At 44.2% G+C, this 27,884-nt stretch overlaps 1 protein-coding gene across 18 annotated transcripts in view; it reads left to right on the top strand.

The window, feature by feature from the left end:
* The window catches only part of CLASP1 (cytoplasmic linker associated protein 1), a 250,998-nt gene that overhangs the window by 99,774 nt on the left and 123,340 nt on the right, over positions 1-27,884 (top strand). Inside the window, exon 1 of one of the 18 annotated variants that reach the window (XM_075933092.1) lies at positions 25,767-27,656. The exons of the other annotated variants lie outside the window; for them this stretch is intronic. Coding sequence (XP_075789207.1) covers positions 27,623-27,656 — 34 coding nt within the window. The 5' untranslated portion in view covers positions 25,767-27,622. Of the gene's footprint in view, positions 1-25,766; positions 27,657-27,884 lie in introns of those variants that run through there. 18 annotated transcript variants of the gene reach the window in all.

The following is a 27,884-nucleotide window of genomic DNA, read 5'->3' as shown; positions in this document are numbered from 1 at the left end:
GCATTCCCTGCCACAGTAGAGAATGGTTATTAATCTTTGCCATCTGTGTAAAGTTGTCATTTCAGCATGCAAGCTCCTTTTATTTGGCTTAGATAGAAGAGATATGAGAGTGCCACTTCATATATTATTTTCCAAACATGGAATCTCCCTGTTTGGATGGATCTCATATACTGGAGAAATGGTCATGTTCTGTTTCTTGTGTAAACTAAACATATGTTTATTGTTATTCATAAAGCATATGAATAATCTCTTCAGGCTGGGGATTCTATGGTTCTTAGGGTACGTCTACACAGCAGTGTTATTTCGGAATAACATAATCCGCGTCTACACTACCAGCCTTTATTTTGACATAATGTCAAAATAATGGTGAGCTGGAGGACTGCTTCCTCAGACTCCTGTAACCCTCATTGAATGAGAAGTGAGGGAAGTCCGAGGAAGAGTGCTCTTTCTCGGGCTTCCTGCTGTGTAGACAGTGCCAAAAGCTGAATTAAGCTATTTTGACTTAAGCTATGCAATTGACGTAGCTCACTTTGCATGGCTTAATTCGACTTTAGTCCTGCTGTGTAGACATAGCCTTAATGACCAGCTGATGGAGTTGAGGGCTGAAAGGGCTTTAGTCCAGCTGCTCTAAGGTGTCAGGAAAGGCGTGACCTAGAGGTCTCATTGTCGTCATGAACTGCGCAAGCATAAAATGTTAGAAGAAAAATGGCTGATGGAATCTTCTTATGGCTTCATCAGGCTGGAACCCAAAGTTCAGTGGACCCCAGTGGGCCCCTTGAGATATTGAGAGAGGAACATCTGCTTGTGGTCCTTCTCATATGGAAGGGTGGCACTGACCCACTGAAAAATCAGTCAGGGACCACACACAAGTGAGAAGCAGAAGAACCCCAAACCAAACCTCCCTGATGTGGTCCCCAACTGAGAAGGAGAAAGACGCTTTCCCACATTCCCCTTGCATACTGGAGCTCAGAGGGGCCCAGCCTAGTAGATTTTGTGTTCTCCAGCCCTGTGGTGGGGTAGCAAGGGGCTGTAGTGTCAGCGTGGGGGGAGGCCCTGAACCTTGGGGGCTGGATCCAGGTAATCCTGGAGTCACATCTGGCCCCCACGCCTTAGGTTCCCCACCCCAATCTAGATCATCCCTGTTAGATGTCCCTCTAACCTGCTCTTAAATCTCGCCATTGATGGAGATTCCACAACCTCCCTAGGCAATTTATTCCAGTGTTTGACCACCCTGACAGTTAGGAAGTTTTTCCTAATGTCCAACGTAAACCTCCCTTGCTGCAGTTTAAGCCCATTGCTTCTTGTCCTATCATCAGAGGTCAAGGAGAACAATTCTTCTCCCTCCTCCTTGTAGCGCTCTTTTAGGTACTTGAAAATTGCAATCATGTCCCCTCTCAGTCTTCTCTTTTCCAAACTAAATAAACCCAATTCTTTTCTTTTCTCTTTGTAGGCCTGTGGACTGACTTCCTGTTGATTGTTAAGGGCCTCTAGTCAGGTTTTCCGTGTTCTTGACTGGCAAATATAAAAGGACAAAGTTAACATTTAAAATACCATGCGGCCATCTTTCAGTGTAAATCAGTGTGGCCTGTTCCCTCAGTTAAAGACAGTTTTATCCTAAAAACTCCCAATAACTTTGATTGGAGGTTGCAACCATCCATTTCTTGCACACCTAGAGATGAATAGAATGGGAATGTGAGACAGGGAACAAGTATCAATAGAGACTACATGAATTCTAGGAAGACCATTTCTTGGGCTGTATGCAGCCTGCTTTCAAGTGATATTGAAATGTTTAATAAAAAAAAAAGAAGGAAGATAGGGAATTTATTAAATGTTAGTCCTACCGGGTGACCATTGTGCTGGTCAGGTAATGGACTGCATATGGAATTATGTGAACTAACGCTGCAGTGAGAGTTGCAAACGTACCATACCTCTTAGTGGAAGCCGGTGATGCTGAGCAAGGGGCGGCATAAGCAGCAGTGTTACTATTTCTCTGAGTCAGGCCTCTTTTCTTCTGCCCTCTTCTTTTGTCCCACTCTGAGGTTTGTAATGATCACAATAAAACAGACACTGCCCATCGTGCCAGCTCTGGACCAGCCACCTGTTACCTTTTCCACCACCCTGCCTGCCTCCTCCTAGATCTCTGTCAGAAAGAATTAGGGTCAGGGCTGGTACAGCATTAATTCCAATGACATTTCTTATGAAAGTGCCAGTTGTAAATCTGACACGTCTAATCTAATACCACAGACATTTATTACACGTAATGTTCTCTGAGGCAAATTTGTTAACTGAATGGTATATTCTTTCCTCCTATTTACCAAATTTTAGGCTTGCCCATGATTCCTGCCAATTACATGAAGAACATTAAAGCACTAGTATATGTAAGGATAAATGCATTGACAGCTGTAAATTGGCCTTTTATTTCTCAGTCATACAAGAATAGGATTATGAATCGCCGAAGGAAGTCGGGCATGTAAAAAACCATCGTTTTTGCAGAACTGTCATCAAAATTAATTTCTATAAAGTTCTTCGGTAAAATATTGTCCCTCCTAAATGCTCGATTTTCGGAACCGCCGATGTAAAAATGGCTGCACAGATTATATACGGGCATTTCTAAATATGAAAGTATAAATCCAGTAGATCACAGCAGTGCCTCTTCATACGTTTCTCAGTTGTGTTTGCTTCCCCATGAAGCAAACGGCAACCCTTCATGTAGCCCACTGAAGTGGTGTATCATAAGGATATATACTTTACATATAAGAGCACAGTAGCATGTAAAGTATGTAAGGCAGTGTTTCTTAAACTTTTCAGACCGAGGAACACCACACAATAATTTTTTTTTTTTTAAATGAGGGCAGCCATTTTGAATTCTGTTGTTCTCTGCAGCACACCTTTGTTGGTGTCGGAACACAGTTTAAGAAACACTGACCTAAGGTTATGGAGGTGCTACAGTCTAATGAGCTGATTGCTCTGGAAGGCAAGAACGTCTAATTTCTGATATTTCTGGTTCTAGGGTTGCCAGATGGTTTCAACAAAAATACCGGACACACTTGACATTACATCACAATTTACATTACATCTTATTTAGAAACTACCGGACATTTATATTTTCTCAATTTGTTTCCCGAACAGAAAGCTCAAATACTGGACTGTCTGGTTTGAAACCAGACTCTTGGCAACCCTAGCTGGTTCTGCCACTGATGCTCTTGGTTCTTCTTTGGACAAGGCATAGTACTTCTCTCAACCCCAATTTTTCCATCTTTAAATTGAGGATAATTATATGCATTTACCCATTCCCAGTGCTTAATTCAATCATGTGTTTACATCTTCAAAGCCCTCTGCAGTGCCTAGACTATACGTTTGTCAGGACAGGGCCTTGAGTTTTGCTCAGGAAAGCACCATGCAGGCTTAGGGTTGCCAGGTGTCCGGTTTTGAACCGAACAGTCCAGTATTTGAGCTTTATGTTCGGGAAACAAATTGAGAAAATTTAAATGTCTGGTATTTTCTAAATAAGATGTAATATAGATTGAGATGTAATGTCAAGCGTGTCTGGTATTTTTGTTGAAACTATCTGGCAACCGTATGCACATTGATGGAGCTGGGTAAATGTATCAAGTGTTTTTATTGGAGGAAATGTTGTACTAGACCCTTAGTTCATTCTCCAAGAGACAAGAATGTAAGAGAATGGTTTTGGGTTCTCTATATTTGCCTCTGGTCCAGGTAGGGGTGACTGAAAGTTATCTCCTGTTGGCTTTCTGTGACTCAGACTGATAGTCTTGGTCCAGTTCTACTGAACAGAGTCTGTCTCTCAGAAACCACAATCATAGTTGGAATTAATTAGCACCGTTATTGGCAGCCTCAGAAGTTGCCAAGAAATGTATAGGGCATAGCTGAAGTATTCTTACGTCTTTTGAGGTGCTCTTCGGTGAATAGGAAACTCCTCTGTGCTAGTAGAATGCTCTCCTTGTTTTCTTGGTGATTTGCTTTCAGATAAGGCATATAACAAGTAAAAGGTGTTTAGGTGGTATAACTAACACCCTTTGGTGAGGAGCACACAGGCACGAGGCTGGCAAGAGAGCTGCAGATAAGGGATTCAGTTACAGTGACGGCCGCGTGAGAGGTAATATGCACAGCATTTTGTTGTCGTGTACTCTGTCTAGCTCCGTGTATTGAAATGCTCAAACAGAATAGTGCATTATAACAAGCAGTGATTGCCATGTCCCTACTCCATGTTAAATGTATTCCTGTGTCTAGACTGAGTAAATCCTCGTCTTTTAAAGAGGCTGAGTGCAAGTGCTTTCAGATGTAAAGTTCCTCTCTTGTACTTTGCCATTTCACATATTAAAATCATAGGTTTAAAAGGTCACAAAGACCCATTGATGAATCAGTTCCACAGAGAAACAGGCTACATACCCTGATAAGTGGCAAGTCAGAGTTAACTAATACTCTCTGACAAGTGCCCTCACTCAGACCCCCCATTGCCTTGCTTAGACTTCCTTAATTATGTACGATTGTCAGGAGTATTTCAGCTGCTACTTGGATATGGTGGTGTGATTGCAGAGCAAAACCCACACTGCAATAAATAGCAACTGTCCTAATTTTGAAGCACAAGACAACAAATACTGAATAAGACTTGAATTTTGCCTGCTGAAGGAATTAACCATGCCCGGCTGCTCTGCCAGAGGAGTCCTTTTGTTGCACTGTACTAAGCAGTTTGAATTTCTCTTATTTACTCTTCCAAAAGCCCAAGAAAATAGAGAGCCCTGACTAATTCTCACTAGGTTTATCTGTGGTGAGCTCACTAGAGCAGAGTACTAGGGAGGAAAACAGCTAGTAACTCATTCTCTGCATTTGGCCTCCTATAAAAAGGTCACAGCAGCCAAGAGCCAGATGACTTTTAGAGCAGATGGCATAGAAAAGATGGAAGGGTATAAATGTCTTTAAAAATGCTTTCTTTGCCCTGCCACTGTCATTGAAACTGTAATGCCCAAGTGCAGTAGAATCTCAGAGCTGCAAACACCTCAGGAACGGAGGTTGTTCGTAACGCTGAATAAAAGTTATGGTGATTCTTTCAAAAGTTTACAACTGAACATGGGATTAATACAGCTTTGAAACTTTACCGTGCAGAAGAAAAAAGCTGCTTTCCTTCTGTTTTGTTAGTGCGCTATTTTTAACACACTATTGTACTGCATTTGCTTTTCATACATGAAAGAATCCATGCCTTTGCTAACTTGTGGCTTTCTGTTCTGAAAAGTAACTGCTAAAATGGCCACAGGTGACTGGGATTGGTGAGACTTTTCTGGCTTTGTTTTGTTTTTTTGTTTTGCAGTTTGTGCAACTGAAAGCATTTCCCCTGCTGAGTCAGTTAATCCATTTCCCCTTTTTTCTGTGCGAGTCTTACACACAATAACGGGGGAGAAAATGTGATTCTAAAGCTTCTCCTCCTAAGCAGGACCCGATTTTGGGGTGTGCCACAGGAGCCTTTGCATATTGACCGTTCCTCCTCTTTTTTGTGTTTTGGTAAATTTGTGAAAGGGAAGGAATAGGGCACTGCTTGGAGCCAGTTTCCGGGCAAGCTCCCTCCCCATCTCCCCCATGCAGCTCCTGCTGTCTGAGCCCTGGGCTGAAGTGAGCGGATTCTGTGGAGACTTCTGATCATACAGAGCATTTATGATGTGGAGAGACAACCACGTTCATTTTCACTTGAGATTTAAATAGAATATGATCCTGAATGTCAAGAGGCAACATCTTCTTATAGTAGCTCGCTGAGGCTGCTACCTCTTGACAAGGAAGCTGCCTAACCTGCATTTAACACTTTCCTACTATCCTTTCCTTCTGTGGATTTAATTTTTGCTCCTGGTTTGTAGTTTTCCTGCCTCTTTTTAGAGGAGACTCTGCCAGAATTTAGATCTAAACAGCCTTGGCTGGTTCATGGACGAGGGATGTAAAATCCCAGTCAAACTTTGGTTAACCTGTTAAGCATTAGGTTAACCTAACTAACCTGAGATCTGGGCTGGGGACTGCTCCAGCCTGTCTGGAGTAGCCCCCAATCTGCTGGGCTCCTGCCTCAAGCCCCGCGCTGGCTCCCAGACCCATGCTGAGGCTTGGGGCTGGCTCTGCCAGCTCCTGCCGGAATAGACCTTGTCCGCAGTGGGATCCAGGCTCCCCACAGACAGAGGCTGCCCCGGATGCTGGAGCAGCCACTGCCTATAGGGCACCCATGCTCCCCACAGACAGAGGCTGCTCTGGACACTGGTTACTGGTTAACCAGAACCAGTAAGCATCACCCGTTTCCCTGAAAAGAGCTCCCAGGCTGGAATATATGGTGTCTGCCTAACCCCCCCTCCCCCCCCGATATTCCCTATTCATAGCACTCAGGTATTAGTAGGTCTGCACATGATGCCATCTTTTCTGACAGGCCGTGTCTCATCAGGCAAAATATTGCAACTTGTGAGAATCCCGTGATGGAGGTTGGAGGATTGTAGTTAATGCAGAGTACAGAGTTCAGTTCTGTTAGCCAAAATGGGATTTTAAAAATGGTGTGAATTTAGGCCTGATGAAAGGTTCTGGTTTGAGAATCCCCTCTCCATGACAACAGAAAAACCTGAGCTGAAGGGACCACCTCTAGGGATAAGCGGAGAGCCACCCAGTCCTTTACCTGAGAATGTCCAGATGTAAACTTGCCCAGCAAACACATTTTACATATATCACAAAGCCTCTGCTACTAAGAGCTTTAGATCAATGTTTTCCAATCTTTTTTTTATAAAAAAAAAAAAGTATGAGTACCCCCCCCTTTCAAAAAATATAAGTACCCCCAGGATCTACAGTTTTCAGACACACACGGTTTGTTTCTACCATTGCAACACATTTGTTTAAACAACTTAATTATAGCCGGGTGGGCGATGAAATTTTTGGGTGTAAAAAGTACAAAAATAATAAACTTAATATAAAAATTCAGTTTTCTCCAAATTTCTGTTGTGTGTGTTGTACCCCCCCAGACTTCTCTCAAGTACCCCTAAGGGTACTCGTATCTGGTTGAGAAACACTAGTTTAGATCACTGCTGCCCTCAGCAAAATGTGATGAGGTAGTTTATGAGTTAAATATTCTATGTTCTGATCAAGGCATCTAGTCCTATGATAAAATGGGATTTCAGCAATATTCCTTTCTTTGTTTAGAAAGTTGATTGTCTCCGCTCTATTAGAAAAATTAAAAAAAAATAACGTTTTCCTAGAACAATATAAAATGTAAATGCTGGGAAAAGCACTGGTGCAGCAAATCTTTACGTTCCCCAGTGCCAGAATCTTAATATTTGCTATGTGTATTCATGATGGGCCACTAGAAACAAAAAATTCCAAATTTTGACTTTTCCATCAGAGGTTACCAAAAAGTCATCATTAGGTTTTTTTTTTTTTTAATTAAATTTTAGCACTTCAGATGTCTTTACATAGATAACAGGACTAGCCATTAATAAAGATTATTTTTCTTCTATGAACTGATCATCTTGGGTACGATACCTGCAATTGGCAGACATGAAAACCAGTGAGGTCACCAAATCCATTATCAGATTCTTGCCAAGAACCTTTCCATAGCTGTTTCTGGGGAAATGGATGACAAACATTGCCTCAGTGTCACTGCTATGTTCTGCCTTCTGCAAGATGATGCATTTGCTCATGGTGGTTGTTGCACAGAGGCCTGTTCATTCGCAGACCAATGAGTGTTAAAGGTGTAATGACTCTCTCCCCCCCCCCCACCTGCTGCCAGTATAGCACTTCCACACCATATAAGTGGGCACCAACAACAATGACAGTCTTTGCCCTAAATATATACCATCTGCCTCTTTTACACTGTTGTAAAGAAGCAGATGTAATTACCTTATTCCAGCTTTACTGTGCTGCAAGATCACTTTGCCAGTGTTAACAGACGCCTGCAGATCTGCATATTTATGAGTGATGGATCAATGATTAAGACAAGTGTCTCCTATTAATCATAGACTGCTCTCTGTGATTACAATCATACAATTAAAGTGGCAAGATCAAGAGATGAGAGGAAACGCTGCAATATCAATACTGGCAGGCCCATTATCCTGAAGATCAGTTTGCTACAAATTAGTGGTGAAGGTTGAATTTTGGGCCTGTCAGTCTGGATGCTCTCCTTTCAATATACTTCACTTATTCTCTTTCTGCACTTCCCTTCCTGAGTGGTGAGCCTTTTTGCCTGATTCTCTCTCAGCTACAGCTCTATATTGAGGAAAAGTTACATATTGTTGTATAGCTCATGAAATCTGGGCTCATTTCTCATCTCTGTCACATTTGTTCTGTGCGACGGTTGGTGTCTCTCTTGGGACCCAATTCAGAAATTAGTGGCATCCAAGGGATTGCTTCCATTGACTTCATTGAGTTTTGGATCAGGCCCCTGATTTCTCTTTGCCTCACTTCTCCATCTGGAAAATGGACATACAATACTTTTCTTTCACTTGTTTCAGAGGGCTAGCCAAGTTAGTCTGTACAGGATAAACTTAAACAACAAATAGTCTGGTAGTACCTGTTAGTCTTTAAAGTGCTACCATTCTATTTGTTGTTTAAGTTTTTTTCTTTCTCTTAACTTTGTCTGTCTTGCTTATTTAGAGTGTAAGTTCTTAAACTAGGTTTGTTTTTACTAGGTGTTTGTCACAGCATCTAGCACCTGATCTCGGATGGTGCCTCTCGGTGTAACTGTAATGTCAATCAAATTAAGACTAATGAATAGCTTCTTACTTTTCCAATTTAAAGGAAACATAAAACAGAGAGAGAACTGGATCTTCCTGACTGACATTACTATTGCTCTGTTTTTCTGGGCGCTGTCTCTCCATACTGTTAGCAGGTCTTGTTCATTACTTATCAAATGGCTGTAGATCTTCAACAAAAAATCTATTCTGAAAATCAACCAAATCAAGCAAAATCCAACACATTCTTTAAAATAGCATGACTAGAGAAACAAGAACTGCTACCCAGAGTTCAAAGGTCTATGAGAAAATGAGGCAATATCTTATTTTTGCCCTTGTGAATAGTATGTGAGCACTGAACTTGCATCTGAAACAAAGTTATTGCAGAAACACCCGCCACCCCTGAATTGGTTTCCACATCTCAGGTTTTGTGATATGGGGTACTCATTTTAATTGTTTATATCAGAGCATCTTTTTTATTTTGGCATTTGTAACTATTTTTTAAGACTACATAATCTGTAAATTAGCGATAAAGAGCAGCAATACAAACATCCAGTAGGTATGTTCAGATGAAATGGGATGAGCCCAACAGCACAATGTTAGACTCTTAGTTACATTGGGAGCATTGGTTTCTCATTAACACCTGTATGTGACAATGAAGTTGAGATTCACAAGTTTGAAAGGAGGCGAGATTCATGTGTTTTTATTAGCAAGCTACGCAGGGTGAAGCTGAAGGCAAATCTGAACATTGTTGTCTCTCACGCTTAGTTTAGTGTCTTGTGTTAATTTTTCTCTTTGCTAGAGCTTTCTTTTTAAAGTGAAAGCAGCCACAGGTGGATGCTAAAAGTTGCCAGATGATGTGGTGTCAAAGTGGTGGTGTGCTTGCGAGAGTGAGAATCAGACTGAGTCGAGAGTGTTTCCGTGCATTGATGCTACCTTTTGGGGGTCAGAAATTTAAACTTTTTAAGTTCCTCATTCCTTGGCTCTTGCAGATTTGTAGAGTATAATTTCTCTGTGAGCCTTTTCCTTCCAGCACAGACAACCTGCTTATTGAACTTTCTGTGCCGATAGAAATATTCCAGCAGTAATTCATGTTTTGAGGTGAATTAAGCCCACCTCATTCCCTATGTAGACAGAGAAGATAGAATTCTGTTGACCTAGCTCCTGCTTCTCGGGGACATGAAGTACCTATGCCCATGGGAGAGCCCTGCCTGTTGGAATAAATAGTGTTTATAAAGAGAGTCTGTTTTGCATTTTAAGTGTAGACATACCCTGAGTCCTTGTGTTACTGCGCAAATAGAGTGTGTTTTCAGTTGTTAGCTTCATATGATTGACAAGCTCTCTAGATCCGTGTGAAGATGCAGACAAAGATATTTGAAGATGCCTGTGCTGTCTGTGATGTAGCTTGTGTTCCTAAAACACACTTGATATCTGGAGAGCTGATGCACTGTCTGCTGCTTATTATGCTAATCATAATCATCATGCTGCTGCCTTGTACTCCCACTGCCTGTTTGCTCTATCCACCCATTGCCATGTACTGGTATATAGGCCCTGAACCTGCAAAGACATCAAAGCATCACTTCAGATACGGTGCATAGTCCGGCGTCAATTGGATAACTGGTTGAACCTCTCTGGTCTGGGACTCTCTGGTCTAGAAATATCTGTGGTCCTCTGCTAAACCAGAAATCCCCTGGGCCAGAAGAGCCCCAGTGGGCTCAGGATAACAGCCCTGCGATAGTGGAGCCCTAGCAGCTCTGGGGTGGTGGAGCCCTCTGGGATTGGTAGCCCTGGAGTGGCGGAACCCAGGGTAGCAGAAGTCCTTGCGGTCTTGGGACTGGCTGCAGAGCTGGGAGGCAGCAGTGGGGAGCAGGGGAACCCTGCTACAGGGAGTGGAGCCCTGCCAGGTCTGCTGATGGGCTCAGGAGAGTCGTTCGCAAACCGGGGTGGGGGGGAGGCGAATTGATCTCCCCAGGTAGGGCAAATTCCCTCATTCAGGACGGGTCAGATTGTGAAGGTGCCAGTCCAGGGAGGCCCGACCTATAGTCATTGTATGTAAACTTAAGCATATGGTTAAGTCTTTGCAGAATCCGGGCCTTAAATTGTAAAAATTTTTATTTAAGGACTCTCTTTTAATGTATTTACAGCATCTAGCAAAATGTGTCCCTGATCCCTGACTCCGGCCCCCAGGTCATACAGTAATGCAAATAGCAAGGTGTAGCGATCTTCCTCCAACTTCAGTGGCAGTTTCAGTTCCACAGGATTGAACCCTCTGATCCCAAAAGGAAACCAACAGGAAACCCAGCAGCCATTCAGAACACAGATCTGGATAGATGAGTCCGTTCCAGTGTCCAGTTCATATTTCCAGAACTGCTAAAGCTGTATCTGTCTCCTGAGGGCAGAATTTGGCCTTTTATGTCCAAAGTCCTGTCCAGATTGATAGTAAGACTCCTGTAAGCCTGAAGTTTATATGTAAACTGCCATTTTTAAAAATATTGTTTTAGATTTTATGATTCTTTTCTAATCCTTTCTCCATGAAACTTGATCTCTTTTGTTTTAGAAACAATAAGCTGCTAACTGCAAGCTTGCATTCTCAATTCCTTTTTAAAGTAATGGACTTTGACAGACAATGCAATGAAACTAGCATTCTTATGAATTAGACACAGGGCATTTCTCCATACTTGTTAAATGGCAGGAGACAAATGTCAGCAGCATGCTTCGCATACTAAAAACCTCTGAGTGCGTCAGAGGGTTTTTGTAGATCCCTCTGAGACCAAATTTGCTGACGTTTGATTACTGTGATGGGAGATGTTGAATGAGTTTTGCAGTTCTATCTTTCCAAGCTCCCCAATTAACACCTTCCTATTAAAAAGCTGGATCTAAAATTAAAGTACAGTAGAAACTCAGAGTGGCAGACACTTTGGAAATGGCAGTTGTCCATAACTCTGAACAAGACACAACGGATTTCAGTCACTGGGGAGGCTGAGACTGCAGCTGCAGGGTTGGAGATGGGGTGTCAGGATTTCTGACCTTTGGACACACCAAGGCTTAGGGCTTTAGATTTGGGGGGGGGGGGGACACATGAGGGGAGGGGCTGGCTGAGTAGGAGTGCAGGGACATATGGGAAGGAGGAGATGTGGCCGAGTGGGGTATGGAGACACATGGGGATGGGAGGGTATAGGGACACATGGGGACAGAGGCAGATGTGCCAGACTGAATGAGACGCTACAGGTCAGCCAGGATCTGCATTGTGGAGGGTCCCTATTAATTCATCCCTGTCATAAAAAATATTCTCCCATCCTCACCCAACAGCCTTCCAAGTTCACAGCCAGACTCCTCCCCAGCAATTACTTCCTTCTCCCTCAGCTTCGTTACTCTTGGCTCCCCTTGTACAGCTTCTGAGGGGTGTGGGAATGTATTTCAGTTTTCTAGTCTAAATGAATCGTTACTCAGCATTCTGTATTAATATGCCTACTAAGGGACCTATTTGTCTAAACATATTTCTTGAATCTCTCTTGTTGTCTGAATTGTGAATCCTAGTTAATGACAGGTGTATTAAAATGAATTCCCAAAATAACTGAAACTGACATGATTGTATAGTGTTATTTTGACAGACAAAACCTGCAGAGGTAGGGGTGTGTGTGTGTGTGTGTGTGTGTGTGTGTGTGTGTGTGTGTGTGTGTGTGTGTGTGTGTGTGTGTGTGTGTGTGCGCGCGCTTTATTTTTTGGCACAGAATTCCCCTCGGGTTAGCACTTGCAGATAGAAGTGGGGCTTTCCCACAAGTTTGGGAGCCATTACATTGTAGCAAGGGAAATCTTTCCATAATATTGAAATTGCTAGAAAAATCTCATAGAGTTCTGAGCCCAGCTTAATTTTTTTCTAAAGTCTGAATGTAATTCACTGAATCACTCTTCTCAAGAAACATCTGTTAGGATTAAAGTACAGAATATAATACTAGTCAGTTGCAAATCCTATTTAGACTCTTGTACAATACATTCTTGAGTATTGTGCATTTTTGTTTGTAAGTTGTTTTGTCCCTTGAGGCTGTGAAATTTTTGCAGTGTGATCCCACAACATTTTGTTTTTATTTTTTCATTATTTTGCTAGATAAAATGAAGGGAAAAAACCAGCTCCCCCTAGTGGGCAGCTTTTTATAACCACATTTACTGATCGTCAGCCAAGACAAAGAGAATCTATATCACTGAAACACAGCTCCTTATAGAGTTAGGGTTTTTATTTAGAAAACTACCTAGCCAAGAAGACAAAGATTCAGAGAATGGAGAATAAACCATCTCCTTTGCCTCCAGCTCTAACTATGAAGGAAGCTTACATTGCTGTTGCTTGGGCTTTACTTGTTCTGTGGAGAAACCGTTGGCTTTGTTCTCCTAATTTGACTGTATCTTGCAACTGTAGCATGTCTGACATGCATGCAGTTGTTTGGCTAGCAGTCTGCGTTATGGCATAATTGATCACGAGGATGTGCAGACAGTAGCTAGGGCTATTTTACTGTCATAGTATGCATTAACATATTTATGTGCAAGTTGCAAATCTGCAGAATGCCCAGTGAAGCTTACCTGAGATTTGACAAGACTGGGTCTGTTGATAAGGCTGTTTTTTTAAATCTAACTTTTAAATCAATTTAAGAATTTTTAAACTTGTTTTTCTGTATTAAAGCGTTTATACCAACAAAACAATTAGAAGCAGAGACTAGCTCCATCAGCTCCTCTGCTCTCTGTGTAATCCAGTATAGCAGTTTTCATCCTGTAGGATAACCAGATGTTTTATAAACTGTGGGCCAGATTGTGAGACCCGTGGTCAGTTTTGATGCAGTTCAGCTCCCATCCCATTGGAGTCCGTGGCCTTTTATCTAGTAAAGAATGAGTGAAGGTACCAGGATCTTAACTTGTTTATCGCATCATGGAGAGAGAACCATCTCTGGGGTGGAGGGCAGCAACAAGCTATATAACAGATGCTTACCATTGCACATCAGTAGCATGGGGAGAGGACTTGTTTGTCTGATGGTTTTGGCTAACCTCAATGGCTACAAAATGAACCATGGGATCTTTAATGTGCCCACAGAGTAGATTGAATCTCGACTGTAGAGGCCTTTCCAAAAGATCTCTATGCAGTAAACTGCCTGGCATACTGCGTATCTACATTACACAGCATATCTGACACTGTGGAGGCCTGATCTGCGCTGCAGAGCTATCACTATAACTGTGTTGCTCACGCTCTTAAGCGACATCATTACCCCAACCTAACCCCCGGTGTAGACAGTGCGATGTGATGGGAAAACTTCTCCTGCCTGCATAACTCATGTCTCTTGGGGAGGAGGATTAACTGCAGTGACTGGAGCTTGCCCCATTGACATCAGTGTGTCTTCACATAAGCACTGCAGCATCGTACAGCTGTGCCGGTACAGAGACTTGCATGTAGACCAGCTCCAAGTTTCAAGCCATAGACAGATTGTGCAGGGGTTTGAAGCTGTGGGTATATCTAGACTGCATCCCTCTGTTGGCAGAGGGATGCAGGTTAGGCAGGTCGACTTTGCAAAGGAGGCAGGGATTTACATATCCCACACCTAATTTGCATAACAATGGCCACCACATTTTGCTGAGTCAGCACTTTGTTGGCAAAAAATGACCGTCTAGAGAGGGATCTGTCGAAAAAGGCTTTCTTTCTCGACAGATCCCCCTCTGTCAGCAAAACATGACGGCCATTTTAATGCAAATTAGGTGTGGGATATTTAAATCTCTGCCTCATTTGCAATGTTGACCTGCCTAATCTGCATCCTTCTGCCGACAGAGGGATGCAGTCTAGACATACCCAAGGAGTAAAGGTATTTCTTTCCAAGGTGATGAGTAGGCATTTTAAACCATTGTCTTTGGCATAATTTTTGTTGTCGCCGTTCTTGTCATTCTCATGAACTATACGCAAGTAACTCCTGTTCTAGAGCATAGAGACTCATAATGCCATTTGCTTAGGTATACAAGTGAACTAGCTAGTGCTGAAATGGATGTCAGCCTGTTCTAGCTCGAGCATATTATGGGTTCACTCAGCTGGAGATGCACAGACCTCAATCAGTCAAGCTCTTTGCATTTAGAAGAAAAACTAGTCAGGGAACAGGACTTATGCGTAGGGGAGGCTGGTGCTTTGGAGCTGAAGTTAGCAAAGATTCTACTGTGAATGGAAAATCTGTAAATGCCATGATGTCCAGTAAGAATGTCTGTCATTATTAATGACATTGAATATGAACACTGGGCTAGATTACGCACCTTTGATGTAAAACGAGAGTTTTGCGAATGCCTCTAATGGGAGCAAGATCAGGCTACAGCTCTATCAGAGCATTTCACTTAATGGCATTTTTTTTAAATGATTTCTCTGGAATCTGCCCCATGTTTATCAAAGCAGAAACCCAGGTCCTTCTCATGGCATTTGCTTCTACTTTGAAAAACCCTGCATAAAGCATGTGTTTCCTAATGGATAAATACATGGCTCTTACAGATAACTGTTAGTCTTAGTGCAGACCATATGCTTTACAACTCTTGGGTCAAGAAAGACACAGCCTCTGTCAACAGGTATTAAAGGAAATGGCTTGTATGTGAGGCCTTATCTGTATTACTGCAGCCTGTCGACCCAAGTTACACAACTTCAGCTATGTAGCTGAAGTCAATGTGCTTAGGTCTACTTATCTGTGGGATCTTCACAGCAGTAAGTCAACAGCTGACTCTGTCTCGTCAACTCAGTTTACTCTTCTTGTTTTGGTGGAGTACCTGTGTCGACAGGAAAGAGCTCGGCAGTTGACTCCTGTTGGATCGATCGATCACTGCCTATCAATCCAACCCATAGTGAAGACATGCCCTAAAATGAACAAACCAATGTATTGTGGAAAAACTATGACACAAGTATTATAGCTAAATTAGCATGGTGGATATGTATCTGAGACATATAAGATGGCTGCGCAAGCCAGATTTGTGTTGGGAGGGGCAGAGGGAGAGACAGCATTTCATACTTTTCAGAGAATGGTTCTTTTTTATTAATAAATTGATGTTCATTGTCGACTTTTTACTGCTTTTATTTTCTCACTTTCAAGCTCATTTTGATTGACTTCTTGCTCACCCAAAAGTGCAGTGGTGAAGCACATGCCTTTGTTACACAGGAAACCAGGATTCATCATGTTAATATGAATCTGAATAAGTTTGACTTGATTATAGGGTATGAGTTGCTAAGTTGCTTTAAATGAAGGCTCAGAATAACAAAACTGGTCCAAATCTTGCAGACGCTCTGAGATTCCATGGACCTCACTTACCCTATGGAAGTTTTGGCTGAAATGAGCCAAAAGCATCCCTAGATTAAGATAACAGACTTCAGCAAGTCAGGCTTGGGTCTTTGGCTCAGTCTTTTCTAGGACAGTGAGTTGACCAGCCATGGCTTGAGCAGGTACAGGCTAGAGAAGGCACAGTCTGGAGAAAGGGCAGGAGGTGGGAGCAGGGGCAGGATCAGGCTGGCAAAGAAGTCATCTGTCAGAACTACCAGGCAGTGGGGAGCATCTCCAACAAGGTAGCAATGTTGAGCAGACTGGAGTTACCTGGTTAGACCCTTGCATGTGCATTGCTAGACCTTCAATATTCATGTGATTATCTCAAGAGACTCATGAGGCTCTGGTTCAGACCACTCAACCCAGCTTGCTGGTCCAATATTTACTCCATAGCCATTCTGCCCTCCTGTACACAGTCTATCCGCTGTTTTCTTGGCCATCCTATTGTTCTCTGTGAGTGCTCTTTAATCTCAGATGTCCCCTTCATAGGATTCCTTTTATCCGTTCTACACAGATGCCCCTACCATCGCAGCCTCTTCTCTTGCAGCTGTCCTCTGATACCACAGGCCTTGCCCTCTAGATGTCATTGTTCTACATGGGGTGCAGCAATATCACCCCCTCACTGCCCTCAAACATCTCATTTCAATGACTTTAGGTTGGAGAAGAACTTGTTTTTTGTGTGTGATATATTTACTTTTAATTTCCGTTGCCCTTCCCCAAATTCTGGCTTTCTGTTCAGGCCAGGGCACTGAGATTTTATTGGCCTTTTATTCCACTTTTTCCAGCATTCACTTTCCTATTTTTCTTGCTTCCTCTGTTATTATTTCTTATCAGTGTAATTAGTGGCTCCATATAGAAAATGCTTTGAAATTGATTTTCTTCCCTGTAATTTCTCTTGTTTGAAGTCTTGTTGTTTTTTCCAATAGTGCTTTGATTTATTGTCTCCCCCGTGGTTCGTTTACTCAGTCTCAGTTACTAATTTAACTCTGCTAGTTGCCCATTTTTCCATAGCAGTTCACACCTGGGCCTGACTGGTGTGTATAATGGTGGAAGGATCAGTGAGAGTTTTGCCTCACTGGACTCGGGGGAAATTTTCCTGAGTAAGGATTGCAGGACTTGACCTCTGAGTGCCGATTTGCTCTTTTACTCTTGGCTTTCTCTCCAGTTTTCACTAGCTGGTTGGCAGGATAGATGAAAGCTGTTGCCAGTAAAACTCCTCAGTTGATGGCTGTGTGTTCGAAAATGGAAGCAGGAGAGACAGGATCTGGCTCACCTGTTCTGAGAATAAATGTATGGGAGAACGGGCTGGACACCACGTGTGACTCCTCTAAAAGTAAAAGGTAAAGGGCAGTCATGTGCCAAAGAGTGGGAGGGGCCATCCACTGAACACTGGGCCTGCAAAGGGAAAGCAGGATAGTCAGCAAAGTGCTGGAATAAATGACCCTAGGGTCAAAGGCTCTTCCTGGGTCCCAGAATAGCGATTGACAGCCAGCACAACCAATCCTCAGAGTCGTTGCAGGGAGTGTTATAGAGCCAGCAAGGAACCAGGGATGCAGTGTTTTACCTTATCAGGATGCAGAGACATGCTACCATAGGGGAGTAGCCAGCAGTTAAGGATGCTGAGGGACTGGCAACAGTTTCCATTGTACCATAGATGGAGATTAGATAGTAAAGGGAAGATTACACTAAACAACCTGGTTGGGGCACATGAACAGCGAGGGAGGGCACTCTTGTGGTTGAGGCACTGGGTTAGGATCAAGAAACCAGGGCTCAATTCCCAGGTCCACCAAGTACTTTCAGTGTGACCCTGGGCAAAGTTTTTCCATGCTGTGGATGAGAGGGGCTGCCCAAGTGCCCGTTGTACTGTTGGAAAATCTGTCTCAACTTCTCTGACTCCTGTCCCCATCTGTAACATTAGGATAGTAATTCTTCTTATCTACCATTCTTCGCCTGAATTGCCTATTTAAGCTGTACGAACTTTGGGACAGACACTGTCTTATTATGTTTGTGTACAGCCCCTAGTACAAGGGGGCCATGATATTGGTTGGGGCCTCTAGATGTTGCTGTAATACGAATAATAATTTAATAGCCTCTACAGTCATCAGTAAGACAGAGCAGGAATGTTTCAATGGTGAGTTTAAAAAAAAAAAACTTAATTGTCCCTTTTAAATACTTTCCTTCTTTTCTGTTTCCTTTTTATTTGCATGTTTGCTTTCCTTGTTGTGTTTGAAGAATACATTTCCTAGCCTGGGGAAAAAAAACGTTTGTTTTTAAAGAATCAAACAAGCTTAGAACAGAATCAACCCAGCTCTTCAATATTTTATGAGGCATGACATACTTAGTGGTTAGCAACACCTCATTATATTTTCCTTTTGAAGAACAGATCTCGTACATTTCAGCATTTGATCGGGTGCCCTTGGAAGGCCCCAGGAATTGGAACTTGTTATGGACATTTTGCCTGCACTTCAGCAATGCAAACCCAGCATAAGTTGGAACTTGGAACACATGTTAAACACAAACCAAGCTTCCCCCGTTTGCTTTACAACAGTGTGCAGGCAAAATGGAAACCACACATGAATGTATTCAAATTCATTTAACCAATAGAGCACTAAGGATTTGGATAAAACCTCCCCACAGTCATTTAAAACCATAGAACTGAGCTGAGAAGGAAATCCTGCTTATGAAGGCTTGATAATGAATTTGGCCAAATTCTGCCCCCATTTACTCCCACTCCGACACCCCCTGCCCCTGAGACTCTGAAAGCAGTGTTTGGCTCCTTGTGTATGTGGCACTGATAGGATTGAACAGGGAAATTAGTTTGAATGTAGGAATGAGGTGTTGGTTCAATGACTGGTTCTGCCATTGGCTTTCCTGTGGGGGTCTAGAGCCAGTCACTTCATTTCACTGTGACTTAGTTCTCCATCTGCAAAATGCGGACAGGGCTGGCCTTAGCATGAGGCGAACTGAGACGGCCGCCTCAGGTGCCAGACTGTGGAGAGGAGCCACTAGGACCCAGAGAATTGAGACCTTTCAAAGTTTTGGCCCAAGTGAGGAGGTATGGGGACGTCATTTGAGCTCCCTGCCTCAGGTGCCAAAATGTTGTGGGCTGGCCCTGAATGTGGATAATAAAGCTGATCCACCTTGTGCACCTGGGCAAGTACGAGGTGCTATTAAAGGTTGGTTTTAGTTATTCACTCTTTTGAAGTAAAACTACTTGTAGTATTTAACTGACTTACTCTCATTTTTTTTTCCATTAGTCTTAATTCAGCAAAGTGGTTTCATGCCCTTAAGACGAAAAATGCTGTAAGAGCCAGGTCTCTCTGACCACAGGGCCTTTCTGGCATAGTGTGAAAATGAGACAAACAGCTGAATTTCATTGCTCTCTAAAGAGCTATCAGGAAAATTAATGCAAAATGCTAATCATTTGACTGCTGTATTTCTTACCCCCAAAATGCTGCGAAGGAAGATGAAGAAGGGTGGTGTGACTTTGATCTGGCTATCACTGCTCTCTTGTCACACCTAGTAACATGGATGTTGCTTGGGGTACCGATGTGTCACAGACTTGTCACTGGAGATACTGGCTCCTATTAAACATAACCATGCAGACTGTTCTAGTAAGTGCTGCAAACCTCAGCTTTGGTGCAAAAGCCAGAACATGTAGCCTAGACTAGAGATCTGTGACATACAGAATAAGCATGTAAACAAAGGGCTGGATTCTGGCTGCACATGCATGAGGCTGCCCCAGGGGCAGGATGCCCGTTCTCCCTTTGTGCTTGTGTACCTGTGCAGTGGCAACCAAAAACTTGATGCTTCTGCTCCTGGACCACAAGGTGCAGGGCAGAGCTTGATATAACCTGTGGCACTAACCACCCTCAAGTGGGCATGGCCATGGCAGAGCTCTGGCTCTGTCTTTGCTCACAGCTCACAGGCAACACACCCTGAACCCTTTTCAGAAAGTGTGGCGATGGCCATCATGCCAGCCCTGCTTTCTTAAGCCTGACTTTGTTGAGCAACAGTGGTGTGTGCAGTGCCCACGTGTGGCTGCGGTTTTGAAATCCACTAAATGAAAGTGAGTGAATGTAAATTCATCATCTTTGTACGTGTACAGCTCCATGTTTGTCCTGCAGCTGTGCATCTGTGTGAATACCAGTCATTAGGGCTGCTGTACATGCTCCTGGACACTGCACCCATCACACCTGAGTTCAGCAGTTTTTGCTGAGGTGGCCCATTGCGTGTGTTGGCCTCAGTCCATCACTCACAGCTCCTCCTTTCAGTGTTTTAGTCTTAATTGCGCATGGAACATTGAGATGTTTTATTTTGTGGCTGATACTTTCTGAAGCATTTAACTATTTTAGCACTTCATGATGGTTTGAGTGTGTATCTGTTTAGCAGGTGTTAAATATTTGTTTAGTGGCTCAAGAGTTTCGGAGTCGAGGTCAATAAGCACATGGCACCTTGTGGTCTAGTCAGCCCTATTGTTAATCTGTATGTGGTCATCTGTTGTTTTTCCCCTGAATTTAGATTATAAATCCTCAGGGGAGAGATCTATAATCTAAATTTTTCCTCTCTATACTGTCTGTCTCAGTGTGCACGGATGGTACCTGCCAATAAACAGCTAGTTTTTCCTTTGTCACGTGCAGCTGTATTTCAGAATCACGGGGAGTTTTTCACATACACAACACATTAGTGTGTCGTCAGTGCGGTGGGGGGCCAGCTAGCAGAGCCAGAAGTGCTCCAAGGCTTCGTGAGATCATCACCGCTCAGGCTGGGGGCAAGGTTAGAGTCCTGCCAATAGTGCACCTGCCAGTGGGTGGCAGCAGCTGTCGTGTTATTCTATGATAAGGGGATGGTTGGATGAAATAACATGATCTTGGTAACTAATTGACCATTCATTATCAGTTGGAAATAGGTCAATGGAGGGATGATAGGAGTTACTATAGAGAACTTTCTGGGTGCCTGGCTGGTGAGTCTTGCCCACATGCTCAGGGTTTAGCTGATCGCCATATTTGGGGTCGGGAAGGAATTTTCCTCCAGGGTAGATTGGCAGAGGCCCTGGAGGTTTTTCGCCTTCCTCTGTAGCATTGGGCACAGATCACAGCTGGAGGACTCTCTGCATGTTGGGGCCTTCAAAGTATTTGAAGGCTTCAATATCTGAGATATAGGTGAGAGGATTATTCTAGGAGGGGTGGGTAAGATTCTGTGGCCTGCACTGTGCGGGGGGTCAGACTAGATGATCATAATGGCCCCTTCTGACCTTAAAAGTCTATGAGTCTATGAGTGTGCGTGTGTGTGTGTGTGTGTGTGTGTGTGTGTGTGCTCGTGTGCGTGCGTGTGCGCGCTCCAATACAGACCATTATAAGGATTGTGGTATTAAGTAGCTGTTTGGAGAACCCCACACAGCCCTCCACCAGCACTCACTTTGACAGCGGTGAGCAACCCCGCGGTCCAAGGATTGCTTGTGGCCTATCGGGGTTCTGCGTGTAGTCCATGATACATTTTTGTTCACCGTTGCCCACTTGCGACATTGCCAGATTCCCCTGGTTTCAGTCCACATTTGTTTTTTTCCCTCTCAGTATTACTAAAGTGACACGCCTGTAAAGCCAGAGCACGTGAAGTGAGGTGTGTGCTGATTGTACACAACACTGGCTGTGAGAGCTGGGCGCTCCCTCTGCAGCCAATCAAAGTGCTGCTCTGGTTCAGTCAGCGCACTCTGGAAAATCTAGGCACACAAGCACCGTTCACTAAACTGCCCTACCCTGGGAGACTGTCTTGGTTATGAGAGTCTTGTGGCCCAATGAGCGGGAAGAGGGCCATCTCACTAATCTAGACTGCCCATCGCTATCTGATGACAGCGTGCCTGTACCTTCCCCTGCTCCTCTGTTTTGCCGGTGATCCCAAAGAGGAGAGAGGCTATATGTATCTTAAGTACCTTCTACAGTGATTGTCACCTTATTGTCCCAACACCAAATGACAATGTTCTGACAGCATGATGATACTAGGGATGTTAAAATGCATTTATTTGTGCAAAGGTGTACCCAGTGACACTTTCAGCGGGTACACGTTAGGGAAGGATGCGGGAGCCAGAGCTCACAGGGGCCAGCTTTTAAGCTGGCTCCCCACAAGCACCATCTCCTGCCTGCCCCCCCGCTTCATGTTTCTGCCTCTGTGGGAGGCAGCAGTGAGGGGTGGAGGGAGGGCAGACACCGCCATGGGAACCATCACGTGCGGGGAGCTGGCTTTGCAGCCGGCTGGTTCCCCATGTGTACCAGCTCCCCCCCTTCTTCCTGTCCCCCCCGGCTGCCTCTGATAAAGGGCCAGGGGGGGCTGCTTGTAACTGAGAGGACCCAGGCTTGTTGGTTAACTGTGTAGACGTTCGCATCCCTAAACAATACCATTGCATACAAAAAGTTATTTCTTGCAGCATTTCTCCCTCTGGTGAGCTGTTCAGAGGAGACTTTAGAATGCAAACCCATATCTATTTTGTGTGGGCAATAGTGATCCTATGGCCCTTGTGGAGGTTGTCAGCCATTCTCCATCCCTGCGTGCAATTTGTGTGTAAAAGGTACAGCACTTCAGGATCCTTCAGAAGGGGAGGGTAGATGCTATAGAAATGTAAAATGTGACGTTCTTCAGCTTACAGAGACTGAATGTTACAGAGCACTTTGCTGATTTAATGATTTACTAATTATTTCAGTAGGCTGAAAACTTTGCACCATAAATGCCATTCTGGGGGAAAGCAGGCTAGAAAGGCACCATTTCTTCTCCTGATGTCATGACAACAGATGGTGCTAATGGCTAGAAACCTGAGCCCTGTTTTGTTGGGTTCAGAGGACTTGGTACATTTACAAGCAGAATTCCCATGCTGCATATGTAAAAAGGAACGTCCATCCGTCCATCCATCCATAAGGTTGTAAATATTGGCCCAAGTCTGCCTCTCCTCACTCTAGATCTGTTATTCACTTTAGTGGGGCTGCCAGTGTGAGTAAAGCAAACAGGATTTAGCCTATTGACTGCCCAAATGATTGCACTCTTTGATATTCCCATGGGCATCAGGCAAATAAAAAATTCACCAACAGATGTCTCCCTGCATCTGAGTCTGAAACAGTCTCTCTTTGTTAGTTAATGCCAAACAGCAATATTGGGGACAAGTTCTGATAAGTGCTGGTTACCCTTACCTCTGACACGTGACTCCTAGCAGGACTGAGCCCCTACGATTAAAATGCTTCTCCACAACAAAAATCAAAATGAATTTTCTAATAAATACCAACCCTAGCTTTTCAGTTGATTTGTGTTTGTCAGTTATCGTGCGTGTGTGTGTGTGTGTGTGTGTGTGTGTAAGTAATACAAATCTTGAAATTGGGTTTCCTGTGGGAATAGCTATATATCTGGATTATTACTCTGATTCTTAAAACCCCAGGGGGTAAGGAAGAGGGGGAGGATGGTTTTTGATAATAGCAGGACTGGGGCTTAGGACTCTGTGTTTTGTTCCTGCCTCTGCCACAGATTTCTTGGGTGGCATTGGCAAGTCACTTAACCACTCTGCCTCAGTCTGTCCAGCTGTAAAATGGGGGAAGAGGGTAATACCTTCCTGCTTCACAAGGTGGTTGAGATGCTTAACAGGTATAAGGCATTTTTCTACCTTTTGAGAAAAGGTGCTGTGAAAGTGCAAAGCATTAGTATGTGTCTAAACATTAAAATCCATCATGATGTTTTACTTACTATTTTCAAAATAAAAACCCATTTCAACACAGCCACACTGTCAGTAATGCAATTAATACCTCTGCTTCTGCAAAGCTATTCTTGCTTCTGTATTGACTATTAAAGATTCTCTTCCCCTGTGACATACACGTGTCTTGCTCATTGATCAGCATTGCTAGAGCTCAGCTCACTGAGAAGAATGCTAAGTGGGTCATAAATATTATGCTAATAAGAGATCCTGGGAGGATGTTCAATATCTTCGCTCACAGCTCCTGCAGACATATACCCAGCGTATAATTTAAAGGGAATTTTCAAGGGTCCAAACTGTCAATAAAAAAAGAGAAATGCTACTACTGATGTCAACAGGAAAAGATGAAATATTCACATAAAAACAACAAGCTATTGCTGATCATTAAATATACTCTCAATTTAGCAGTGGAAAACTGTGTTGAGAGAGAACCCTATCTCAGTACAAACCGAGCCTGAATGTTAACTGGAACCCTGGGTTTTGAAAAGCCAAAAAAGGAAACCTTCTGGGGACAGGCAGGCAGAGAGCAGCACAGGAAAAGCTGGATTTGTTTTCTCTCTTTGTCATTGCGTTTTTAAAACTATTTGATCCTGCGTTTTTCTTCAAGGCCTGTGCTGTGATTTTCCTTGGTTAGCATAACGTCTTGGAATGCTTTCCGGGGCTAGAGCACCAGACCGGGAGTCAGTTTTAGTCACCGCTGTAACACTGGGCAAATTATCTTATTTATTTATTTATCGCTAGGGGGCTGCGCCCGCCGCTCGCTATGCTCACCAGCCCTTTCTGTCCGTCGCAGCTGGATCATGGCTCCTCCTCCTACCATAGCCACAGCGGGGGGGAGGGGAGCCGCCACCAGCCCTTTCTGCAGCCAGATGGGGCCTGCCCCAGGCTTGGGGCTGAGGACAGGATGCTGCAGCCAGATCGGGGCTGGGCCCCAACTGGGGCTTTGTTGGCCAGGCTTCATTTTAAAGGAAGTAAAATATTAGGTCCAACATAAAAAGGTTTCAACATTGTCTTTCTTTATGGCAGGGGTGGGGAACCTTTTTTGGGTCAGGGGCCACTGACCCACAGAAAAATCAGTTGGGGGCCACACAAGTGAGAAGGAAAAGACGCCCCTCCAAACCCCCCCCCCCCCCCCCCCCCAACCTTCACTGATGAGGCTTACAACTGAAACACCTCACTCCCCTGGTGCTCCAGCCCATGGGGTGGGGGGCAGGACTGAGGCTCAAGGCTTCAGGCCAGATTGGCTCTTCTGGGGTTCCAGGCTCAGTGGATTTTGTGAGCCCCCTAGGTTCTGGAGTGGGGCCAAAAATGAGGGGTTCAATGTGTGGGATGGGCTGCCAGTGAGTGGTATAGGGATGGGGATGCAGGATCTGGGGTGGAGGGTGGGAGGTCTGGGTGGGAGGTAGGATGCATGAGCAGGCTAGGGGTAAGGTGCCTGGCCGGGGGGAGGGAGCAGGGTATCTGGCCAGGTGGGCCAGGGCAGGAGTGGGCTGAGTGTTCGGGGTCTCAGCGGGGGGTGGAGGGTAAGTAAGAGGGCTGGAGGTCCAAGGGTTGGGCATGAGGGGATGGGGGGAACTTACTGGTCTTCAGGCCCTGCGTTTGCCCCAGGCTCGGCCTCCCGCTGTTCCCATTAGTCAGATTCTGGCCAATGGAAGCGCAGGGAAAGCCTCCAGACAGCATCTCCTGTGCTGCTGTTTCCCTAGCCTGGAAGGGGGAGCACTTCTCTGTGCGGCACTGGTGCTCCAACCGCCTGGGGGAGGAGGGAGGGCGAGGGGCTACAGTGCCAGGCAAAGGGGGCCCAACCTGCACAGGCGCCTTTTTGCCTGACTGGCAGAAGTGCCACTCACTGCTGCAGCCCCATGCATGGCTGGGCGGGCGGGAGCCAGCTTGGGCTTGGGAGGCGGCCTGCACTTGGGTCCCAGCGGCACAGCTTGGTGCTGGGCTCAGGATGCGGCCAGTCAAGGCATGGCGGAGGATAGGCGGCCAGAGCAACCCCTGGGACAGGGTGTCCGAAAGGCTGTGGGTGGAGCCGAGCGGACAGGACCTTTCAGAGGTGGAATCTGCGCAGGCTGGGCTGCCAGGCAGCTTTGCCTTCCTTAGGCAGTATCCATGCCAGGGCGGAGCTTGTGGACCCAAAGTGGTGTGATGACATCACTCTGCCACCCCACAGAAAATGTGTTTTATATATATGTATATAGAGAGAGATTTGTATTGACCGTAGCACTAGTGCGTCCCTGTCATGGACAGGTGCTGTACAAATCACATCATTGCCATTTCCTTTCCCACTTCTTGCCTGTCTTGTCAGCTTATTTCAATTTTAAGTTGAGGCAAAGCCTGTCTTATACTATGTGTGCGCACAGCACCTAGCAAGAGGAGCCCTGAGCTTGTCTGTGATGTCTCTAAATGCTACTGCAATACTAATAATGATCTTGCCCTTAATGGGGTTGTTCACATCCACGAAAGTTTGGATTGGCTCCTTTTTTGGATCTTGTTTTATGTCTTCCATAGGTTAATGGGTTTGGAATCATCCTCTTGGGTCATTTGACCACCGTTCTCTTAATGAATTAATATGCATAACCACTGCAGAAAACTGTCACCCTAACTTTGGAGCTTATGGTATTGCCAACCCCAGGAGTTCCAAACTCACGAGCCTGGCCCATATAAATCATGAGATTAGATTAAAATCGTGAGAATTTAGAGCTAATCTATGTTAGGCTCTTTTTATTGGGTTTCTGGTTTTTGCATCATGAGGATTCGTGTTTTCAAGCTTTTCTCTCCAGCCGCAAGGAATAACATTTACAAAAGAAAATAGCGCCCTTCCTCCCACAAACATTCAAAGAAAGCTGAAATTCTACATGAATCCTGGGTCCAAGAGCTGAGGCTTTTATAAAATCACCAACAAAGCTTGCGATACAGTCCTGAGAATAAGAACTAAGGAGGCTGTGCAATGTTTTGTTTGATCTTCTATTACATTGTTTTGCAGTGGCTGACTCAGGATTTTGGCAGACTTTCTTAGTATTGGATTATGAAGTCTTTGGGGCTGTGGCTTATTCTGTTCTCTAAAGCACTGACATACTCACGGTGCTGTATAAAAGTTGTACTCGACGATCAGTTCTATTATAGGGCATCTATCACATCAGTATCTGGACACCATTCTCCTTAATTTAATTGATTATACTGGAAACATTAATGACATAATTAAAACAAATGTGATTTTTCTCATAATACACGATTGTCTTCTGAGTTACTTCCTTGAGGAGAGGAAAAAAAAATTACCAGGCTGATTAAACGACTTGCACTGGCAATGAGTCTGCTTATTTTTTGCTTGGGAAGCTGTAGGATGAACATCAAAGCCACAGTGTGACTTGTACAAGCGTGATGTGTTTGTGAAACAGAAACCAATTCCCACTGTCAAGATGCCTAAAAGAAAGTTATTTACACTCTTTTAAGGGAGACTAATGCATACGGCAGTGGGAGTAACTTAATTAATTAACTCTTGTTTAAATAGAATTGTAACAGGAGCCAAAATGATTAAATTGACATTTCCTATCCAAGGAAAGGAAATAGAAAAATGTTAGTTTAGATCAAAGAACAGGGTGGGCTTTAAAACCCCACTTCGTTCTTGGCAAAGATGCAACGAGGGATGCCCACCTTTCTTAGGGGGTAAGCGTTGTTATTTATTGTTCGGAATTTTATGGAAGAGCAACTAGACACACCCTGCTTCAAAGTGTTTACAATTAGCTTACAACAGAAGGCAACAGATGGGTAAAATGCACAGAACGGGAAGAACAAGTTAACAGTGAAACAGGAATATCTTCACATGATGAGCCACAGATGTGGGTTACCTGGCTCTCGTCAGCTAGCAGTATCTTTTCGGGATAATGGATTGGGTGAATGGGAAGAACTCCCGTCCAAGTAAGTGTTGAAGATGGCGAGATGATGACTGAATGGATTGGGTCAGAGGTTTTCCAGTTTACGCTGGGAAGCATGGAGCTTGTTTGTTGGAAAAGCCAACTGCCAGGCAGCGAAGGCTGAGAACACCCGCAGACTCCTGTAGGCAGTAGCTGACATCGCAGTGGCTGGGTAGAGCAGGGCACCTTTAAGGTGTGTTTGATATGGAGAAGGGGAGGGCAGTGGGCAGAT

This window comes from Pelodiscus sinensis, chromosome 7 (genome assembly GCF_049634645.1).
Source record: "Pelodiscus sinensis isolate JC-2024 chromosome 7, ASM4963464v1, whole genome shotgun sequence".
Classification (NCBI taxonomy): Eukaryota; Metazoa; Chordata; order Testudines; family Trionychidae; genus Pelodiscus; species Pelodiscus sinensis.
This window is presented reverse-complemented; position numbering and strand designations above follow the sequence as displayed.